The sequence below is a fragment of the Pelophylax lessonae genome (assembly GCF_965119305.1).
Source record: "Pelophylax lessonae genome assembly, chromosome: 1".
In the NCBI taxonomy this organism is placed as follows: Eukaryota; Metazoa; Chordata; class Amphibia; order Anura; family Ranidae; genus Pelophylax; species Pelophylax lessonae.
In genome coordinates this window covers 560,441,676-560,460,717 of record NC_138768.1, presented here as the reverse complement: position 1 = coordinate 560,460,717, position 19,042 = coordinate 560,441,676, and the positions used below count along the sequence as shown (strand labels likewise).

Genomic DNA, 19,042 nt, shown 5'->3' with positions numbered 1-19,042 from the left:
ATAAAGCCCATTGTACATAGTGCAGTGGTCAGGAGTATAAAGTGTACAACATAGTGTCTATCGTGCAGGTACAGGAGTACATAAAGCACAGGATGCAGGAGTCAACAGTGTATAATGCACAAAGTGAAGGGCTCAGGAGTGTGCATCGTACACAGCGCAGGGGTCAAGAGTGTTTATTGCACAGAGTGCAGAGGTCAGTAACTCGTATTGCTACAGAATGAATGGCTCAGGAGTGTGTATCACAATCGGAGGTTCAGATATACAGATCTGGCCTTTGTGTCCACCTTGCCAAGGTCTTTAATCTTTGATGTAGATGATGTGGGTTGTTAGGATCTGCCCAGAACAGAACAGATACTCTTGGGGCCCTTTTAAACCGCTCTGTAGCAAAATTATGGTAAAAACGCATATGCATTTTTACCACAATTTAGCTGTGTTTCACATGTGTTTCCTGTGTGTTTTTGGGCTGTCTGCACCTGTGAAAAATGGACGTGACTCAAAAACGCACCAAAAACACAAAATGCAGGAATAACGTATCAGCACGAAAGGGACCAAATATTTGTCTCCACTTTGTTTTCTTAGGCAATGCATTTTTTTTTTTTAACTGAATAAAAAAAATGCAAAAAAAATTTAGAACCATTCCATTTTAATCAGGTTTACTAAAGCACTATGTTCAGGGTTTGCAGACTTCCCACTGGGTGCGCTAAGCCTCAGGTGATCCAGGTGATTTCCAGAGCCTTTACTAGGTAGGAAAATGTTGAATAAAATGTGTTTATAACAAAGTCGATGTTGCAAGGGTTGGTCTGCAAACAATTTATGTATGCATTTGTAAGGTAAAATAATTAAGACGTTGTCAATAAATGTATTCCATGCTTATGATCCATTCTTTTATTAGACACTGGCTATAATCTGTTAGCTGATAATGTATTCTTATCTTTGATTCCTTGTATTTATATTATTGCCTGATATATATTTTATATTTTAATGTTCTCTTTTTTTTCTTGCTGTTTAATTCCTGAAATTATTGAAGTCATGGACCACGCACTGACAGGTAATAACATAAGTTTTACCATGTATCAACATTGGATTCACAAACTATTTTAACCACTTAAGCCCTGGAGGATTTGGCTGCTTAAAGGCCAGGCCCTATTTTGCGATTCTGCACTGCATTCATTTAACGGACAATTGTGCGGTCGTGCGAAGCTGTACCCAAATGAAATTGACATCTTTTTTTCCCCCACAAACGGAGCTTTCTTTTGGTGGTATTTGATCACCTGTGTGATTTTTATTTTTTGCGCTATAAACAAAAAAAGAGCGACAATTTTGAAAAAATAACAATATTTTTCTCATTTTTTTTTTATATGAAATTCTCAAAAAAAATGTAAAAATCTAATTTTTTTTAACATTTTAGGCCAATTTGTTTTCTGCTACATATTTTTGGTAAAAAAAATCGCAATAAGCGTATTGTGATTAGTTTGTGCAAATGTTATTGCGTTTACTAACTACGGGAAAGATTTTTTTTTTTTATTGTTTGGTTTTTTTTTTTAACTAGTAATGGCGGCGAGCTGCGATTTTTTTTTTTTTTTTTTTTTTTTTTTTTTTTTTTTTTGCGGGACTGCGACATTGTGGCGGACAGATCGGACCCCTGACTGACATTTTTGACACTTTTGGGAGTACCAGTGACATTACTACAGTAATCGGTGCTATAAATATGCACTGTTACTGTAAAAATGACACTGGCAGGGAAAGGGTTAACTTTATTGGTGATCAGTGGGTTAAATGTATCCCTAGGGGCGTGATTCTAACTGTGGGGGGGGTGTGGCTTGTGATGTAACCACAGAGACATACGATCCTACATAGCAGGATCGTATAGTCTCTGCACTTACATCAGGGAGAATAACAGACAGCTGTGTTTACATCAGCCGTCTGCCTTTCTCCCTCTCCAGCGGGAGATCGCGAATGACCGGCGGACATTGGAGCCGCCGGTCACACGCGCGGGGATCCCTGTGAACGAGTGGGGGCCGCGCTCGCCCCCTACAGGCTCCTGGGCTAGCAATGTAGCCCTACGTCTGTTTGCCCAGGAGCGGCTATTTACTGCGGCGGTCGGCAAGTGGTTAACTAAGAAACTTTTGTAACCATTTTCATTCTTTGTCTTAGATCTGATGGACGTAGATGGTCCTTGGCATCTTTGCCATCATCTGGATATGGTACCAATACTCCAAGTTCCACTCTTTCGGTAAATCACTTATACATATTCTAAAGACATCAGGCATTTTTCAGACCCTAAATTGACTGTGTCATGAGAAAGTTTAGGGGCCTGCATTGCTGGGCCTCTGGAAAAAGCTAGTTGCTCAGCTGTGCCTGGCTTCAATAATTTTAAGTCTGTCAGACCTGGAAGAAGCATACTGTAAATGAGTGTCAGAAAAAGTCTTATCTTTATACTTAATTCTGAGTCAGAGATTCAGAAAGCATTAAAGATTAGGTGCACTTTCATACACAAGGGTTTATTTACCAAAGCTAGAGAGGGCAAAATTTGTTACAATTCTGCAGAGAAACCAATCTGCTTCTAACCTCAGCTTGTTTAAGCTTTAGCTATAAAACCTGGAAGTGGATTGGTTTCTCTGCAGAATTGTGACTAATTTTGCCCTCTCGCTTTAGTAAATAAACCCCAAACTCTGTATTCCCCTCCTCCACTGACCTAACAGAGCGCCCCCCACCCTTTTCAAATGCATATTTACAGAGATCCAATGCCCAAAGCCTTCTGGGATTGTTTACATCCTATGCCATATGTCCTCTTGCCCTGTCCTTGCATGTGCAATAGAACCTCATAGACTTTTGTGGGGTGCCTCTGTCTTGTGTCCTGGCCAGGAGACAAAACCCATAGATTTCTATGGGGCTTTACTGTGCAGGTGCAGCCAGGAGATGGAGAACCTGCGACATGGGATGTAAACCATCCCTGGCGGCTGCGGGTGTCGATTCTCAGTAAGTGTGCATCAGTCAAAATTATTTTCCAACACTGTTGCAGAAGATCCCACAAATAAATTGTATTTGCAGATTGCTTTGCTGTCACTCCATAAGGTGACCTTAGGGCTCTAAGAAAACCCTGATATCTCTTTAAAAATGTATTTACTCATCCTCATCTTTTATATTTTACACAAATTGGTATTGTATTTGTGTGCACTAAAATTAATTTGAGTGTCTTTTTTTTTTTTTTTTTTTTTTACTAATGATATAGATTTAATAAAAAATAGGTAACTATCGAGCGACACAACAAAATTGCAATCCAATTTATTCTACAGGGTCTCTGCTTAATAGTACTGTACATTATATACTGTTTTGGGAGTTTAAAATAATCTTCAGGCTTAAAACCTTTAACATACTGTATATTACCAAAAGTATTGGGACGCCTGCCTTTACACAGACAAACTTTAATGGCATCCCAGTCTTAGTCCGTAGGGTTCGATATTTAGTTGGCCCACCCTTTGCAGCTATAACAGCTTCAACTCTTCTGGGAAGGCTGTCCACAAGGATTAGGAGTGTGTCTATGGGAATGTTTGACCATTCTTCCAGAAGTGCATTTGTGAGGTCAGGCGTTGATGTAAATTAGAAGGCCTGGCTTGCAGTCTCTACTCTAATTCATTCCAAAGGTGTTCTATTGGGTTGAGGTTCCAGTGAAGGGAACTCTTAAGGCATCAGCATATCCAGACATTTTGGACAACATGACTGCGCAACAGTGCACAAAGCAAGGTCCATAAAGACATGGATGAGCATCAGGACTCTGTGCAGGCCAGTCATGTTTCTCCCCCGGGACCCCGCCCCCACCCAAAACTCACTCATCCATGTCTTTATGGACCTTGCTTTGTTCACTGGTGCACAGTCATGTTGGGACAGGAAGGGGCCATCTCCACGCTGTTCCTACAAAGTTAGGAGCATGAAATTCTCCAAAATGTCTTGGTATGCTGAAGCCTTAAGAGTTCCCTTCACTGGAACTACAAGAACTGCAAAGGGTGGGTCAACTCACTATTGAACCCTACGGACTAAGACTGGGATGCCATTAAAGTTCATGTGCTTGTAAAGGCAGGTGTCCCAATACTTTTGGTAATGTATGGAAAGCAGAGTAGTAGTGGGAGCAGCAGGTACCTATCAGAAATAGGTGCTTGCTCCCAGAAAAAAAATAAAATAAATAAATATATATATATTCCTATAGTCTTGGAGGAGAAGTGATTTTTCTTTTTAGGTGAAGTTCTGCTTTAATTGGAAAGTTTGTGAATAAATCTTCATTTGTATTGTAAACAATAATTTAAAAATGACACACAAAGTGTAATATGTGCTCCACCAGAAGAATACACTATATGAATACAAAGCAAGTGTTCATTAATGTCCTATTTGGTACACCAAGGTTTAACCCCTGTTAATTCCACTACACTCACAGAGATTGAAGAAAATTTCTAAGACCAATTGAAAAAAGGAACAGCAGAGGGTGCAATCTATATGTTGCATTAAGGCATATTTATTAATTGAAAAAAGACAAATGGCAGCTCACATGTTGGCAAAAGAAAAATTGCATATCACATCAGCCTCAGCCAGGTAAAACTGTCATCCCTGAGGTGGCAGTGTTAATTCAGACCATGAAGTATAAACACTGTGGCAGGCCAGGTCTGACAAGATGCAGGAGACTCTTCGACAGCATGGGGAAGCTGTATATCCTTAGACACCAGGAGGGGGGCATGACTATACATTTCAAGGCTTCCCAGCCTCATGTCAAGTATGAATATATCTGTCCCGCGGGAGTGATGTAATCGCGCCCCCGGCCAATCAGATGGCCGGAGGACGAGGATGCAGGACGGCCAGACATGTCGGCCGCCCTGTCGCTGAGCGGGCAGCACTGCGGGGGCTTCATTTTAAGGGAAGTATTTCATAATGAGCTACTATGCGATGCATGCTAGCTCATTATGCCTTTGTCTACAGGTTTTTTTTTTTCCTCATTTTTTTTATGAGGGTTTACTTCCTCTTTAAGTTGTGCCCAGTAATCTTCATTTATATGACTCCATAGACAAATCGAAACAATTAAATGTGCATTTAAAGTTATTTTTATTGACTCCCTATGAGTGCGACCAGGCTTATACATTTTGTTTTGTGTATTCTAATGATTTTTGTATCCCAGGTGTCCCAAGTAGGCAACATCACTGTTTGCATTAATGTCTCTCTTTATCTCTCTGCAGTCTTCCTCCTCTTCTCAAGAGAGGCTGCATCAACTACCCTACCAGCCCACTGCCGATGAGCTGCATTTTCTTTCCAAGCACTTCCGCAGCACAGAGAGCGTTAGCAATGAAGAAGGAAGGCAACCACCATGTATGCGGCCTCGTTCACGAAGCCTCAGGTGAGAGTACTGTAATGTACAAACATTAAAAATCAATTTACACTTGAAGTATAGAAAACCTTGAACAAAAATATAGTAAAAGCAATGCAACTAATGCAGTTTAGTAAATGTATTCTTTATGTAGATAAAATCTTTTAGTTAATTTTCTGACTGCTGTATAAACAGTAGACGTATCCAGACTCACAGTCGTTCCATACAGTATAATCATTGTAACTACAGAAAATTTTTGCACTGCTGACTTTCTCCCTTTTTTTATGTTTTCCATGTTACTTGACTTCATATTGGATGTACTGTACATACACTGCTTCATTGGTTTGTTTATACTGTATGTTCCAATAAATCCTAAAAACATGTCCTCAATCAAAGTTACAGATTTGTGCGTCACTTTTTACTATGCTTTTCTAATGCTTAGAGAGGTGCTCTGATGTATAGTATGTACATGAGTCAAAAGAGAGGGCTTTTTTTTTCCAAACTTCTCTTGTGGGCCACAGGTGGGTACTTACTTTTGCTCTCCTGTGACCCAGAGTCAGCTTATAGCAGGCGGTTTCCCTCTGTCAACTCACATGGCAGAGCTACTCCAGGCTGTGGAAGGATACTGACAATATTGTTGGGGTTCATCCAGCTGCCTGATTGACAGCTGACTCCAGCTCTCAGTATGCAGCTGAGAGCCAGAGCCAGCTGTGCCCACCCTCTCTCCAGCCTAACGATCCACTGAAGGAGCAGAGAGTGGTGACTGATCTTCGCACTGAGCAGCAGTAATGTGGTCGCTTGGTTCTTGATCTTATGGCTGACATGGGACAGCTGCAGCATCGATTTTTTTTTTTTTTTTTTTTTTTTTTTTTTTTTTTTTTAAAAACCCAATACATACATTAATGCTGTTGTGCTTATTTGAAACATAAATTTGTGACTCTTTTTGGTGAATTCACTTCACAGATTTCTTGTGTGTGAATATGTGCTTATTTAGGCAATAATTCTTTCTTTACAAAGGAAACAGAAATAAAGAGTTTGAAACAGGAAATTAAGCAATAGATATGAATAATTTTCTATATTCATTAAGAAATCTGTTTGTATGTCTTTCAGCCCTGGTCGAGCATCAGGAAACTTTGATAATGAGATCATTATGATGAATCATGTTTATAAGGAGCGATTTCCAAAGGTAATTGTATGTTAAGCTCATGTATTATATTGCCTCTTAGAGTCCCTAAAACAGCAGTCTGTTGTGAACAAAGAAATTATGGGATTGGGGGTGAGTTAAAGCATTGAGCCCGGTCCCTTCTCTTTTTACAGTGAGGGAAAAAGGTATTAGATCCCCTGCTGATTTTGTATGTTTGCCCACTGACAATGAAATGATCAGTCTATAATTTTAATTGTAAGTTTATTTTAACAGTGAGAGACAGAATAACAACAAAAATAACCGAAATAACACATTATAAAAAAGTTTTATAAATTGATTTGCATTTTAATGAGTGAAATAAGTATTTGTTTCCCTATCAATCAGCAAGATTTCCGGCTCCCAGGTGTCTTCTTTACAGGTAACGAGCTGAGATTAGGAGCACTCTCTTAAAGGGAGTGCTCCTAATCTCATCTTGTTACCTGTATCAAAGGGACCTGTCCACAGAAGCAATCAATCAGATTCCAATGTCTCCACCATGGCCAAGATCAAAGAGCTGTCCAAGGATGTCAGGAACAAGATTGTAGACCTACATAAGGCTGGAATGGGCTACAAGACCATCGCCAACAGCTTGGTGAGAGGGTGACAACAGTTGGTGGGATTATTCGCAAATGGAAGAAACACAAAATAATTGTCAATCTACCTCGGTCTGGGGCTCCATGCAAGATCTCTCCTCATAGAGTTTCAGTGATCATGAGAATGGTGAGGAACTGAAATCCTGCAGCGCCTGCAAGGTTCTCCTGTTTAAGTTACATAGTTAGTGAGGCTGAAAAAAGACACAAGTCCATCCAGTTCAACCTATGATGTGTGTGTGTGTTTGCTAACCGTACATTGTATACCCCTGTATGTTGTGGTCTTTAAGGTGTCCATCCAATAGTTTTTTGAAACTATCAATTCTCCCTGCTGATACGACTGCTTGTGGAAGAGAATTCCACATCCTTACTACTCTTACAGTGAAGAACCCCTTACGCACTTTAAGGTTAAACCGCCTTTCCTCAAGTTTTAGTGAGTGGCCACGTGTCTTATTGTATTCCCTTACTCTGAATAGTTTGTTCCTTATGCTAGGGTCGCCAGTACAGTATTTGTACATTGATATCATATCCCCCCTCAATCGTCTCTTCTCCAGAGAGAATAAGTTCAGTGCTTGTAGTCTTTCCTCATAGCTGATGTCCTCCATTCCCCTAATTATTTTTGTTGCCCTTCTCTGGACTTTCTCCAGTTCCAGCACATCCTTCCTGAGGACCGGTGCCCAGAACTGGACAGCATACTCCAGATGTGGCCGGACCAGAGTTTTGTAGAGTGGAAGAATAATCTCTTTATTTCTGGAGTGAATCCCCTTTTTTATACAACCCAGTATTCTGTTGGCTTTGCTTGCGGCAGCTTGGCATTGCATGCCACTGCCAAGCCTGTTGTCTACCAGTACCCCCAGGTCCCTTTCCATCCTAGACTCACCCAGAGGTTCCCCCCCTAGTGAGTAGCTTGCTTTCTGGTTACTGGCCCCCAAGTGCATTACTTTACATTTTTCTACATTAAACCTCATCTGCCAATGTAGTTGCCCACCCCGTTATTTTGTTCAGGTCTGCTTGCAAGATTTCCACATCCTGCATAGAAGATATTGGCATGCCTAATTTAGTATCATCTGCAAATACTGAGATTGTACTAGATATCCCCTCCTCTAGATCATTTATGAATAAATTAAACAGGATTGGTCCCAGGACAGAACCCTGGGGGACCCCACTTTCCACACCCGCCCACTCAGAGTACTCCCCATTAATCACCACCCTCTGGACTCTCCCCTGGAGCCAGTTCTCTATCCAGGTACTCACCTTATGGTCCATACCTACCTTCCTTAGTTTGTACAGTAAGCGTTTGTGGGGAACGGTGTCAAAGGCCTTTGCAAAGTCCAGATACACCACATCCACAGGCTTACCTTTATCTAAGTGGCAGCTCACTTCATCGTAGAAGGTTAATAGATTGGTTTGGCATGAACGATTTTTCATGAATCCATGCTGATTACTACTTATAATACCGTTTTCATTACTAAAGTCTTGTATGTGGTCCCTTATCATCCCCTCCAAAATTTTGCAGACTACTGATGTTAGGCTGACCGGCCTATAGTTACCCGGGATATATCTCGGCCCCTTTTTAAATATTGGTACCACGTTGGCTTTTTTCCAATCAGCTGGCACCATACCTGTCTGTAAACTATCCTTAAAGATCAAGAATAATGGTCTGGCAATCACCTGGCTGAGCTCATTAAGAACCCTTGGGTGCAAGCCATCCGGTCCCGGGGATTTATTTATGTTAAGTTTCTCTAGTTTAGCTCTAAGTCTATCCTCTGTTAGCCATGGCGGCACTTCCTGAGGTGTATTATTTAGTTCGGCCTTACAAGCTGGGTTCGTGTAGCCCCCCGATTCCTTTGTGAAGACTGAAGAAAATAAATTATTTAACACTTCCGCCTTTTCTCTGTCCTCTGTGGCCATTTTTCCTTTATCATCTTTTAAGAAAGCACATGTACAGGCATGTCTGAAGTTTTCTAATGAACATCTGAATGATTCAGAGGAGAACTGAGTGAATGTGTTGTGGGCAGATGAGACCAAAATCTAGCTCTTTGGCAACAACTCAACTCGCTGCGTTGTGAGGAGAAGGAATGTTGCCTATGACCCCAAGAACACCATCCCCACCGTCAAACGTACAGATGGAAACATTATTCTTTGGGGGTTTTTTTCTATTCTGAGGAGAGGAAAACTTCACTGCATCAAAGGGAATATGGATGAGGCCATGTACCATCAAATCTTGGGTGAGAACCTCCTTCCCAGGGCATTAAAAATTGGTCGTTAATTGGTATTCCAGCATGACAATGACCCAAAACACACAGCCAAGGCAACAAAGGAGTGGCTTGAAAAGAAGCACATTAAGGTTCTGGAGTGGCCTAGCTAGTCTCCAGACCTTAATCCCATAGAAAGTATGTGGAGGGAACTAAAGGTTCGAGTCACCAAACGTCAGCCTCAAAACCTTAATGAGTTGGAGAGGATCTGCAAAGAAGAGTGGGACAAAATCCCTTCTGAAATGTGTGCAAACCTGGTGGCCAACTACAAGAAACATCTCACCTCTGTGATTGCCAACAAGAGTTTTGCCACCAAGTACGAAGTCATGTTTTGCGAAAGGGGTCAAATATTTATTTTACTCCACTCCGTAAAATGCAAATCAGTTTATAACTTTTTTGAAATGTGTTTTTCTGGATATTTTTGTTGTTCTGTCTCTCACTGTTAAAATGAACCTACTATTACAATTGTAGACTGACCATTTTTGTCAGTGGGCAAACATACAAAATCAGCAGGGGATTAAATACTTTTTTCCCTCACTGTACTAGCAGGGCTTTCTTTTCGGCGGAAATGTGGGGAACTCTGAGGTCTTATGTTGCTGGTGGGGGATCTGCTGTTGCTGGGTCTTATTTTGCTGGGGGTCAGTTGTTGCTGGGAGGGATCTAGTGATGCTGGCTGCAGGGAAATCTGTTGTTGCTGCTTGGGGAGGGGATATTTTGTTGCTGGGGGGGGTCTATTGTTTCTGGCTGCTGGAGAGTCTGTTGGTGCTGGCTGCAGGGAGATCTGTTATTGCTGCTAAGGATCTTTTGTTACTGGGGGAGGAGGTGTTTTGTTGCCGGTGGTCCATTGTTGCTGGGGGGGGGATCTATTGTTGCTGGCTGCATGGGATCTATTTCACTGCTTTTCTTTTTATCGTTAACTAGTTCCATACAAATTACTTAGTACCACAACTGTTACTTGGTCCTGTATTATCCAAAAGGGGCAGTATTGAGAGATGGGTAGGGGGTTGAACCAAGGAATAGTGCAGGAGGTGGGTAGGGGGTGGAGACAAGGGGTGACTGGTAAAGGGGGAGTTCCTGCACTTATTCTGAGGGGAAAAAAAAGCCCTTTTTACTAGTATGATGGAAAAATCAGTGCTGCCCTAGCCATTGAATAACAAAAAGATCACTCGTCTCTGCGACTGCGTTTTCATCTTTGGTTGCTTGTACACATACACAGCCTTGGCTGATCAAATACACAGCCCTGCAGCGCTGATTGTTCACAAAAGTGAACGATTGCTCAGCGCTGCGGGGCTGTGATCTATCGAGTTGGGCTGTGTATGTGTACAAACAGCTGCAATTAGGCACACAAAGCCACATATTGTGGGTAAATGGTAGCGCTGGTGTCCTTAGCAGCCCTTTCTGCTGGATACCAGTGCTGTCACTCACAAATCCATCCCCAGATCTTTCTAGCAGTGTGGTCGGACATGGAAAAGGGATGCACTATCTGACCACCCTGCTTGCCAATGGCAGAACAAATTTCAACAGGACCAAGTGTTTCTGCACTTGGGTCCTCTAAAGGATTACAGGCGGTCCCCGGGTTACAAACATACAACTTACAAACGGAGGGAGACAACAGGAATTGAGGAGAAATCTAGCCCTAGGAAGGGAAATTCACTCCTGTAAGAGTTCTCATGGGAAAAAGGTGTCTCCACTGAAGCTTTATCACTAATCCTTGTTTCCACAGCAACCCAAAAGTTTCAAAATCCAGTTGTCCCCTCACTTTCTGTCCCTATGACATCTTCTGAACAGGGGTGTTTACCCTTCCCTATGCTATCCAAAAAACATAAAAAATTATTCTTTTGGCTGGGGCTACACTTAAAAAATGTACCTGTTCCGACTTGCAAACAAATTCGACTTAAGAACAAACCTACAGTCCCTATCTTGTTTGTAACCCGGGAACCGCCTGTAAATAGAAAATATTAAAAGTCTACTGAGACTTCTTTAATGTTGTTCATTAAAAAATACCATATCTGACAATTTTATCTCCAACAACCTAATTTGGAAATCATGTGCATCATAGGCTTCACAGGGCAATCGGACAACAAAAAATCTGGCTTTCCTAGGGCACACGTCTGGGCTACTGCTTTTTTGGGGGGAAAAATAAAAACTAATAAGGCGAAGAAAAAAGAATGAGCATCATTCTTCGGCACAGACTATTGCTAGATACACACAGGCCAAAAATCATCCAAAAACGGTCAGTTCGGCAGTGACCGGCTAACTTTTGGCCTTTGTGTGCACAGCTTCTAATCAAACAGAAGTCGTTCTCATGGCACATGCTGGAAAACCAGCAGCCGGTTGGCATCCGATTAGCGCCTGCAGCCAATGGCTTCAAACTCTGACCAGTGTGTTCTGGTGGTGGGGGGGGGGGGGGGGGTGGGGGGTTTAACACCGATAAGATCAGCAAAGATGCTAGGTAAAAGGTACTTTTATAACCTAAACTTGAAAAGCCAATACACAACAGAAGAACATGCCTTCCTTTTCTGCATACAAGTAGTTGTATAATTTCCCTTGGATTTTTCTTTTTAGTTTTCATAAGCTACCAGCTCTACCTTTTGCCAACAGTTTAAATCTTTAGAAATCCTGGTCCTCCAAGCCACTTTACCAAGATTTGTCAATTTCAAATCTGGACCCTTTGGGGAGATTCTTTTCAAAGTAGACAATTGCTTCTTTCCTTGGACAGAGAAATTCATCTTTCTTCCTGCACAGTGGTACATCATCACCGCAGATGCATGTATCTCTGAATGAAGTCGAGCACTGTATGTACAGGGTCACTCGCTGGTGGAATCCTGGAGGAATCCAGACTTGCTATCATGCTGAAATTTCAGTGATCCCATTTTCTTCTTTGTTGGACAGACATTCTGGAAATGCACCTAGTTTAGGTACAGTCCACACTGGCAAATGCAAGTTCTCAGGATGCCACAGACATCTCAACCGCTTGGGATATAAAATACATTCCCTGCTGAGTGGAATAGCAAATACTGGCTCTCTGCACTGCACATTCCCAACATAGCAAATTGGCATGAGGTCTTCCTAAGTTGTCAGCATCTGGATTTTGTCAAAATAATTTGTTAACCAGGATGCGTTTAGACGTGTGTGTCAGCTGAGGGCCTCTGGACCTAGATTTGATGGCGTCTTGTTTTAGTAGAAAAATTGAGGAATTTGTGGCAAAATCAAAGGATCTACTAGCTTTTGCAGGAGACACTCTGATGGCTCCGTGGGATTATTGCAATCTGATCGTTGTGTTTCCCTGGTAAAGCTTCTGTGCCAAGTTTTCTGGTGGATTAAGTTAGATGGTATCCCCATCATCCTCATAGCTCCAGATTGACTCAAAAAGGCTATGTGGGCAGATCTGGGTGTCTTCTCGCAGATATCTTATGGCATCTTCGAGTTTGACCAAAGCGGTTGTCACAGGGTTCAGTACTGCATCCTGCTTCTCATTTGGCTTGCTTTAAAACCATGACTTGAAGCCCAAGTGCTGAGACACTGGGTTTGCCTGAATTTGCCTACAAGCTTAGTACCTGCAAGTAAACATCTTAGAAGGTTTAACACCATACCTGCAAGGTAGTGTGATTCTTTGGGCTTTAATCTTCACTCTTTTATCCTTGGATTCAATCCCTTAAAATGGGAGTAGATAAGTGTTTGGTGACAAATGCAATCAGATTTCAACCTTGGGGGTTCTTTGCTACTGGCTGCTGACAAACTATTCTTTGATTCCCAGCTGTTCAGAGGGTATGTAATGTTGCTTATCATGTAAAGTCCTCCCTTGACCTTGGCTTTTAACATAGTCCCTTCAGCCTTACAGAGTCTTCCCTTTAAAACTTGTTTAGTTCCTTTGATGACCTTGTCCCAAAAGGTAGCCATTTTGGTTGCTTTTATCGAGATCACAATTTTTTTAACGATTATTCGCGCAGCTCTACCCCTTAGTGTCAGATTGTCTTGTAAGCCGCAATATTCCCAGTGGTCACCTAACTATTTTGTCCTTCACTAAATGTGGGAGTGAAGAATTATATTGCAAGTACAAAAAAAAAATCCTCTTACATAGCACTGGTATACTTGTCAATCATTGAATAATTCTAGCTTATGCAATTGGCAATCACATAGTGTAGCACAAGTATGGAGGAAAGTAGTAAATATTATACAATGCAGTTTACTTGGAGCGCTCTGAATAGAATGCACGACACAAAATAGTCTGAGAGAATAGTGCTCGGTAAAAATCTAGCAGAGCATCTAATAAAGGGAAGTCTATAAAAATTCAACTAGATGGACTTAATAGCTTTAGCCTTAGGTTATACGTTTTTCTTTATTTAAAGTTTTAATAATGCAGTATCCCTGCATCAAATAGATCACTTTAATGCAGCTGACCAGCTTGAACATGTATTTCTATATGGGCAAACCAAGAATCCTTGTTTTATATGAAAACGTTTTCTAGAAGTAATATATGGGTGCAGAGTAGTGTGGAAAGGGTTGATTGAGAATCCTTAGTGTGTCTGTGTATACGCTAAAAAAATGTGCCCATTCCAGGACAGGAAAGGTTTAGGGATACAATAGTTCTAAAGAAGTGAGCGGGCTGTAATGATGGACTCAGGTGTGTTTTTGGATCAAATATAACAAAAAACTATCAGCGCAAAACCAAATATGTGATATAACACTCAAAATAGGTAAAAACACTGTGCGTGAATAATGTACTGAAAAAGTGCTTAAATATCACTGTGCATAAAACATATATAGCCGGCAGCATACACCAATCGTGTTCACATCCCACAATAAATCAAAATGAATACAAAAAATGTGCTGCGCCAGACATGCACCAATAAACATAAATGATGTTAATATAATCAATATCTGAAGTCCATACAAGCTGTGATTGTGCTCAAAATCCAATAAATGTGCATTAGTGTCCAAGTGTCCAAATCAGAAATGCAATCTGGTGAAAAGTGCACACCAATCTGTGAAATCCCTCCACCTGCTAGATTGGCCTCTCACCTCCAAAAAGGACCCAGACGGGCCAGCAAAAGCATATACTGAGGATATCAGACTCCTGGAAAGACACTCCAGCCTCTCACCTCCGGAGGTCTCAAGACACGGGACATGCGATGCAAAATATAAAAGGGAAAATATAGTGCTCTCCGTTTCAACAATCAGGCTTTATTGAGGAAAATAGAAGTTTACTCACATGTACAGGGCACTTCACCGTGCCTACTGTTATGGCAATAATAGCGTGTGTCACTCGAGAGATGTTTGGCGTCGGTCACGCAAGCTCCGCCCCCCTATACACGTTACGACGAGCATATGGCTCCAACGTCTTCCTCGGTAGGGGTGGCTTGTGCGTGCCAAGCCTCTCTTTAAATAAGTATGCCTAGAGGTGGATTGGTTAGTGGACTTCTGCTCCTCCCATTGTTCCTAGGACTACGCTGGACACCAGAACCGAAGATACAGGCACTTCCTCTTCGGTGTCACTGGTTAATAATGCTAATGGGGCAGTTTTATTCGATTAGCGGTGTTTTTGGATCTTACCCGCCCGGAAGCAGTCACTGCACACTGCCAATCGTAGGTAGCATGTGTATGTGCAGCTACAGGCCAGGAAATGCCTCGCTGCCTATGTATGATTGGCGGTGTGCAGTGACGGCTTCCTGGCAGGTACGATCCGAACACCCCGGAGCCCATCCCTAGTGAGCTGTATGTCAGGAGAGTGAAGTAGAGGGTATTGTGTGGAGGATAATGTGCAGTAGAAGAGTGTGGAGGGTATTACAGATGGGAAATATGTCAACAAGAGGAGTATTGAGGGCGTGACATTGGACAGTAAGTGCAGGAGAAAAGTGTAGAGGGCATGGCAATGTGTAGTATGTTCAATAGAGGATGCCAGACGTATGACGGGGCAAATATGTGGACAACACAATAGAAAGCAATGAGAAACTTCTGCAGAGAGGGGCAGAGACTTCTGCCAAACTTAGCTTCATTCTGAGTGCTGTTTTTGAGGTCAGTGTACAAAGTCTTATTGGGAGGAAAAGGATCGTTTTGAACATGCAGTCCGGTTGGAATGTGTGACTGCAGACTGAGAAGTCTTTGGGGGGAGAATCTGGAGATGGTGTGCTGGAGAAAGGATACAGAGGAAAGAGAAATGTGGGCATGTTGGAGAAAGGAGTACAGGGGAAAGGCCAATGTGTATCTACTAGTGGAGGGATGCGTAGGGAGACAAGTGTGTGTTCTGGGGGAGGGATAAAGGGGGAAAGTGTTGTGCTGGAGTTTAAATCTTACCGGGTAAAGACTAAACCCAGGGTAGAAATTTTATAAAACATACTGTGCAAACGTTTTAGGCTGGTGTAAAGAAATGCTGTAAAGGAAAAATGCTTTCAAAAATATTTTAATTGTTTATTTTTGTCAAATTTCAAAATGCAACGCGAGTGAACGGACTAAAAATCTAAATCAAATCAATATTTGGTGCGACTACCCATTTGGCTTCAAAATAGCATCAATTCTTTCACTTGCACAGTTTGTACACTTTTACAAAGTCAGGGATTTTGTAGGATTAGAGTCAGTTGTATGAATAACTAATTTATACCAAGTAGGTGATAATCATCAATTTCATATGTAGGTTGAAACAGTCATGTACAGAAACAGCTATGTAGGAGGCTTAAAACTGGGTAAGGAACAGCCAAACTCTGCTACTAAGGTGAGGTTGTGAAAGACCGTTTCATGTCACAGGTCATACACCATGGCAAGACTGAGCACACAAGGTAGTTATACTACATCAGCAAGGTTTTTTCCAGGCAAAGATTTTGAAGCAAACTGAGGTTTCAAGATGTGCTGTTCAAGCTCTTTTGAAGAAGCACAAAGAAACGGGCACCATTGAGGACCGTAGACGCAGTGGTCGGCCAAGAAAAATGAATTCAGCAGATAAGACTCCTCATGCTTTCTTTTGACACCAGAACATGTCCAGCAGTGCCATCAGCACAGAACTGGTGGGGCTGAGGTACATCTGTCTACTGTCCAGAAGTGGTCTTCATTGAGGGATTGCAGCCAAAAAGCCACACCTCTGACGTGGAAATCAGGCTAAGCGGCTCAACTACGCATGAAAACATAGGAACTGGGGTGCAAAAAAATGGCAGCAGGTGCTCTGGACTGATGAGTCAACATTTTTGAAATATTTGGCTGTAGCAGGAGGCAGTTTACAAAGGGCTGAAGAGTGGCACAATGAGTGTCTGCAGGCAACAGTGAAGCATGGTGGAGGTTCCTTGCAAGTTTGGGACTGCATTTCTGCAAATGGAGTTGGAGATTTGGTCAGGATCAATGGTGTCCTCAATGCTGAGAAGTACACGAAAATGCTGATTTATCATGCCATACCATCAGGGAGACATGCGAGTGGCCTCAAATGTATTCTGCAGCAAGACAACAACCCCAAACACACTGCCAATGTCATTAAGAACTATACTCAGCGTAAAGAACAAGGACTCCTGGAAGTGATGTTTTCGCCCCCTCAGAGCCCTGATATCAACATCATCCAGTCTGTCTGGGAATACATGAAGGAACAGAAGGATTTCAGTTAGCTTACATCCACAGAAGATCTGTGGTTAGTTCTCCAAGATGTTTGGAACAACCTACCTGCCAAGTTCCTTCAAAAACTGTGTGCAAGTGTTCCTGGAAGACTTGAGGCTGTTTTAAAGACAAAGGGTGGTCACACAAAATATTGATGTGATTTGCATTTCTCTTCTGTTCATTTACATTTTTTTTACTCATTTTGTTAATTGATAAAGTAATATTTCTATCTCTGAAAGCATTCTTTATGCTATTTTTTCACACCTGCTAGTGTGTGTGAGCCTCCTTCCGATTCTCATTATACACCTTTTGTTATTTTTTCACACCTGCCTACAACTTTTACAGTACTGAATAGCAGCTTACCAGTCCTTGGATGTGGTGGCTGCATTCATTTTCTTTTTTCAGGCATTCTCCCCCTTTTTTTTTTTTATCTTGTGAACCTACTACACTCTATAGTGACAACTGCTTCTTCCTGTACTATATATCTATGGAGGAGCAATGTTTTGTCACTCTAGGACAGGAAGTGTGTAAGATCTACAGAGCATTTGCCCCTCCTCATTTCCATAACTTGGGAAGTAGGTGTTCTGAAATTGACAGAGAACTGGCCAGGGCTAATAACACTGTCATAAGAATATAACTGGATGCGGCAGGGGCACCAAAGCAAAAATTGAACTACACATTTTACTTAGCACTGTGAATGTTGGAGTGAGAACAATATTTCTAGGGCTGTCATTCACCGTTAACTCTAAACTGACAAGCTGTAAAGGCTTTCAAAGCAACACCTCTGGACCATTTTGGGTACAAAATTGCAGTTTCACAGCAAGTTCAGTTTTGAGACTTGCCATGCTGGGTATCTGATTACTTGATACTGGTATATAAGGCCAGAGGGAGTTTGAGTTTAGCCTATACAAGCCTAGACCCAGATTGCACCATAATACACTCTCAGCATTATCCACTTCCTGAACGTGGTTTTAGTGGTAACATATTTTTGGGGTACATGCTGTTATTTTTATGTTCCGTGCTAGTAGAGCATTTCTATAGCTTTTGGTGATCCCCAAATAGCAGTGTGTGACAGGCTGACTTTCTTCTAACAAATAGCTGCACATTAATTGCGGTCACGGCAAACTGATGTTTTGTGCTTTCCTCTATGAAATTTGTAGTGCATTAGTGTGTAAATACTCCCACAATATATAAATGTATCGTAGGGAATTTAGGGCCCTATTCCACCTTTCTAGCCCAGTGCTGTTCGTTAACACATTGTGTTAAGACAGCACGTTCATTTGAATTGGCTGCCAAAGTACCATAACGGGCCAAAAAAGCACTGTCCCAATGCAGTATACTGCGACATATCAAGATAGTATGTAACCTTGCGTTGGGGTGCTAATCAAAATTAATGGTACCACAACACACTTATGTGGTTTAAAAGTTTTTTTTTTTTTTTTTTTTATTTTCCCAAATTTTTAATGAATGTGGGAATCTATGCAGTTCCTTCCGCTTAGTAATATGGACTATGTTTACCTTGTTTTAGGCAACCGCACAGATGGAAGAGAGACTTCAGGATGTCATTACAAACTTATGCCCAAATCGCACTTTACCTTTGGCTGATGGTGTCTTAGGTTTCATTCATCACCAGATCATTGAGCTGGCTCGAGACTGCCTTGACAAATCAAAGGGGGCACTTGTTACTTCCCGATACTTTGTGGAGCTCCAAGAAAAGCTGGAAAAGATGCTACAAGATGTGAGTTTTTTTTTTTTTTTTTTTTTGGTTTAATACATTTTTATTATTGAACAATATTCACAATGCAAGACATGTTATCCAAAACGAACAATGAATCAAGAAGGTACAGGATAATGTAAGCAGATAGGACAAGAACCATGACAATTCAACCATTATGCATTAAGTTCAGATCCCGAGGCTGCTTATAATATCTAGTAATACAAGTTCTATTCCATGCCTTCTTGTTGGGTCTTGCAGCAACAAAAGGGGAGTAACATGGAGTGGGGGGAGGGGGGGCAGAAGAAAAGGGCAGAACAAGATGTGAGTTTTTAATACAGTATAATACAGATGCAGTAAAGTTAAGGCATACCTGTGTAC

The 19,042-nt window shown here is 41.6% G+C and overlaps 1 protein-coding gene across 10 annotated transcripts in view; it reads left to right on the top strand.

The window, feature by feature from the left end:
* MAST3 (microtubule associated serine/threonine kinase 3) overlaps positions 1-19,042 on the top strand; it is a 365,799-nt gene that overhangs the window by 273,003 nt on the left and 73,754 nt on the right. For all 10 annotated transcript variants that reach the window (XM_082260641.1, XM_082260640.1, XM_082260635.1 and 7 more), the window contains 5 exons: positions 1,028-1,048; positions 2,155-2,233; positions 5,220-5,377; positions 6,458-6,533; positions 18,476-18,685. In XM_082260641.1, the coding sequence (XP_082116767.1) occupies positions 1,028-1,048; positions 2,155-2,233; positions 5,220-5,377; positions 6,458-6,533; positions 18,476-18,685 (544 nt within the window). The remainder of the gene's footprint in view (positions 1-1,027; positions 1,049-2,154; positions 2,234-5,219; positions 5,378-6,457; positions 6,534-18,475; positions 18,686-19,042) is intronic.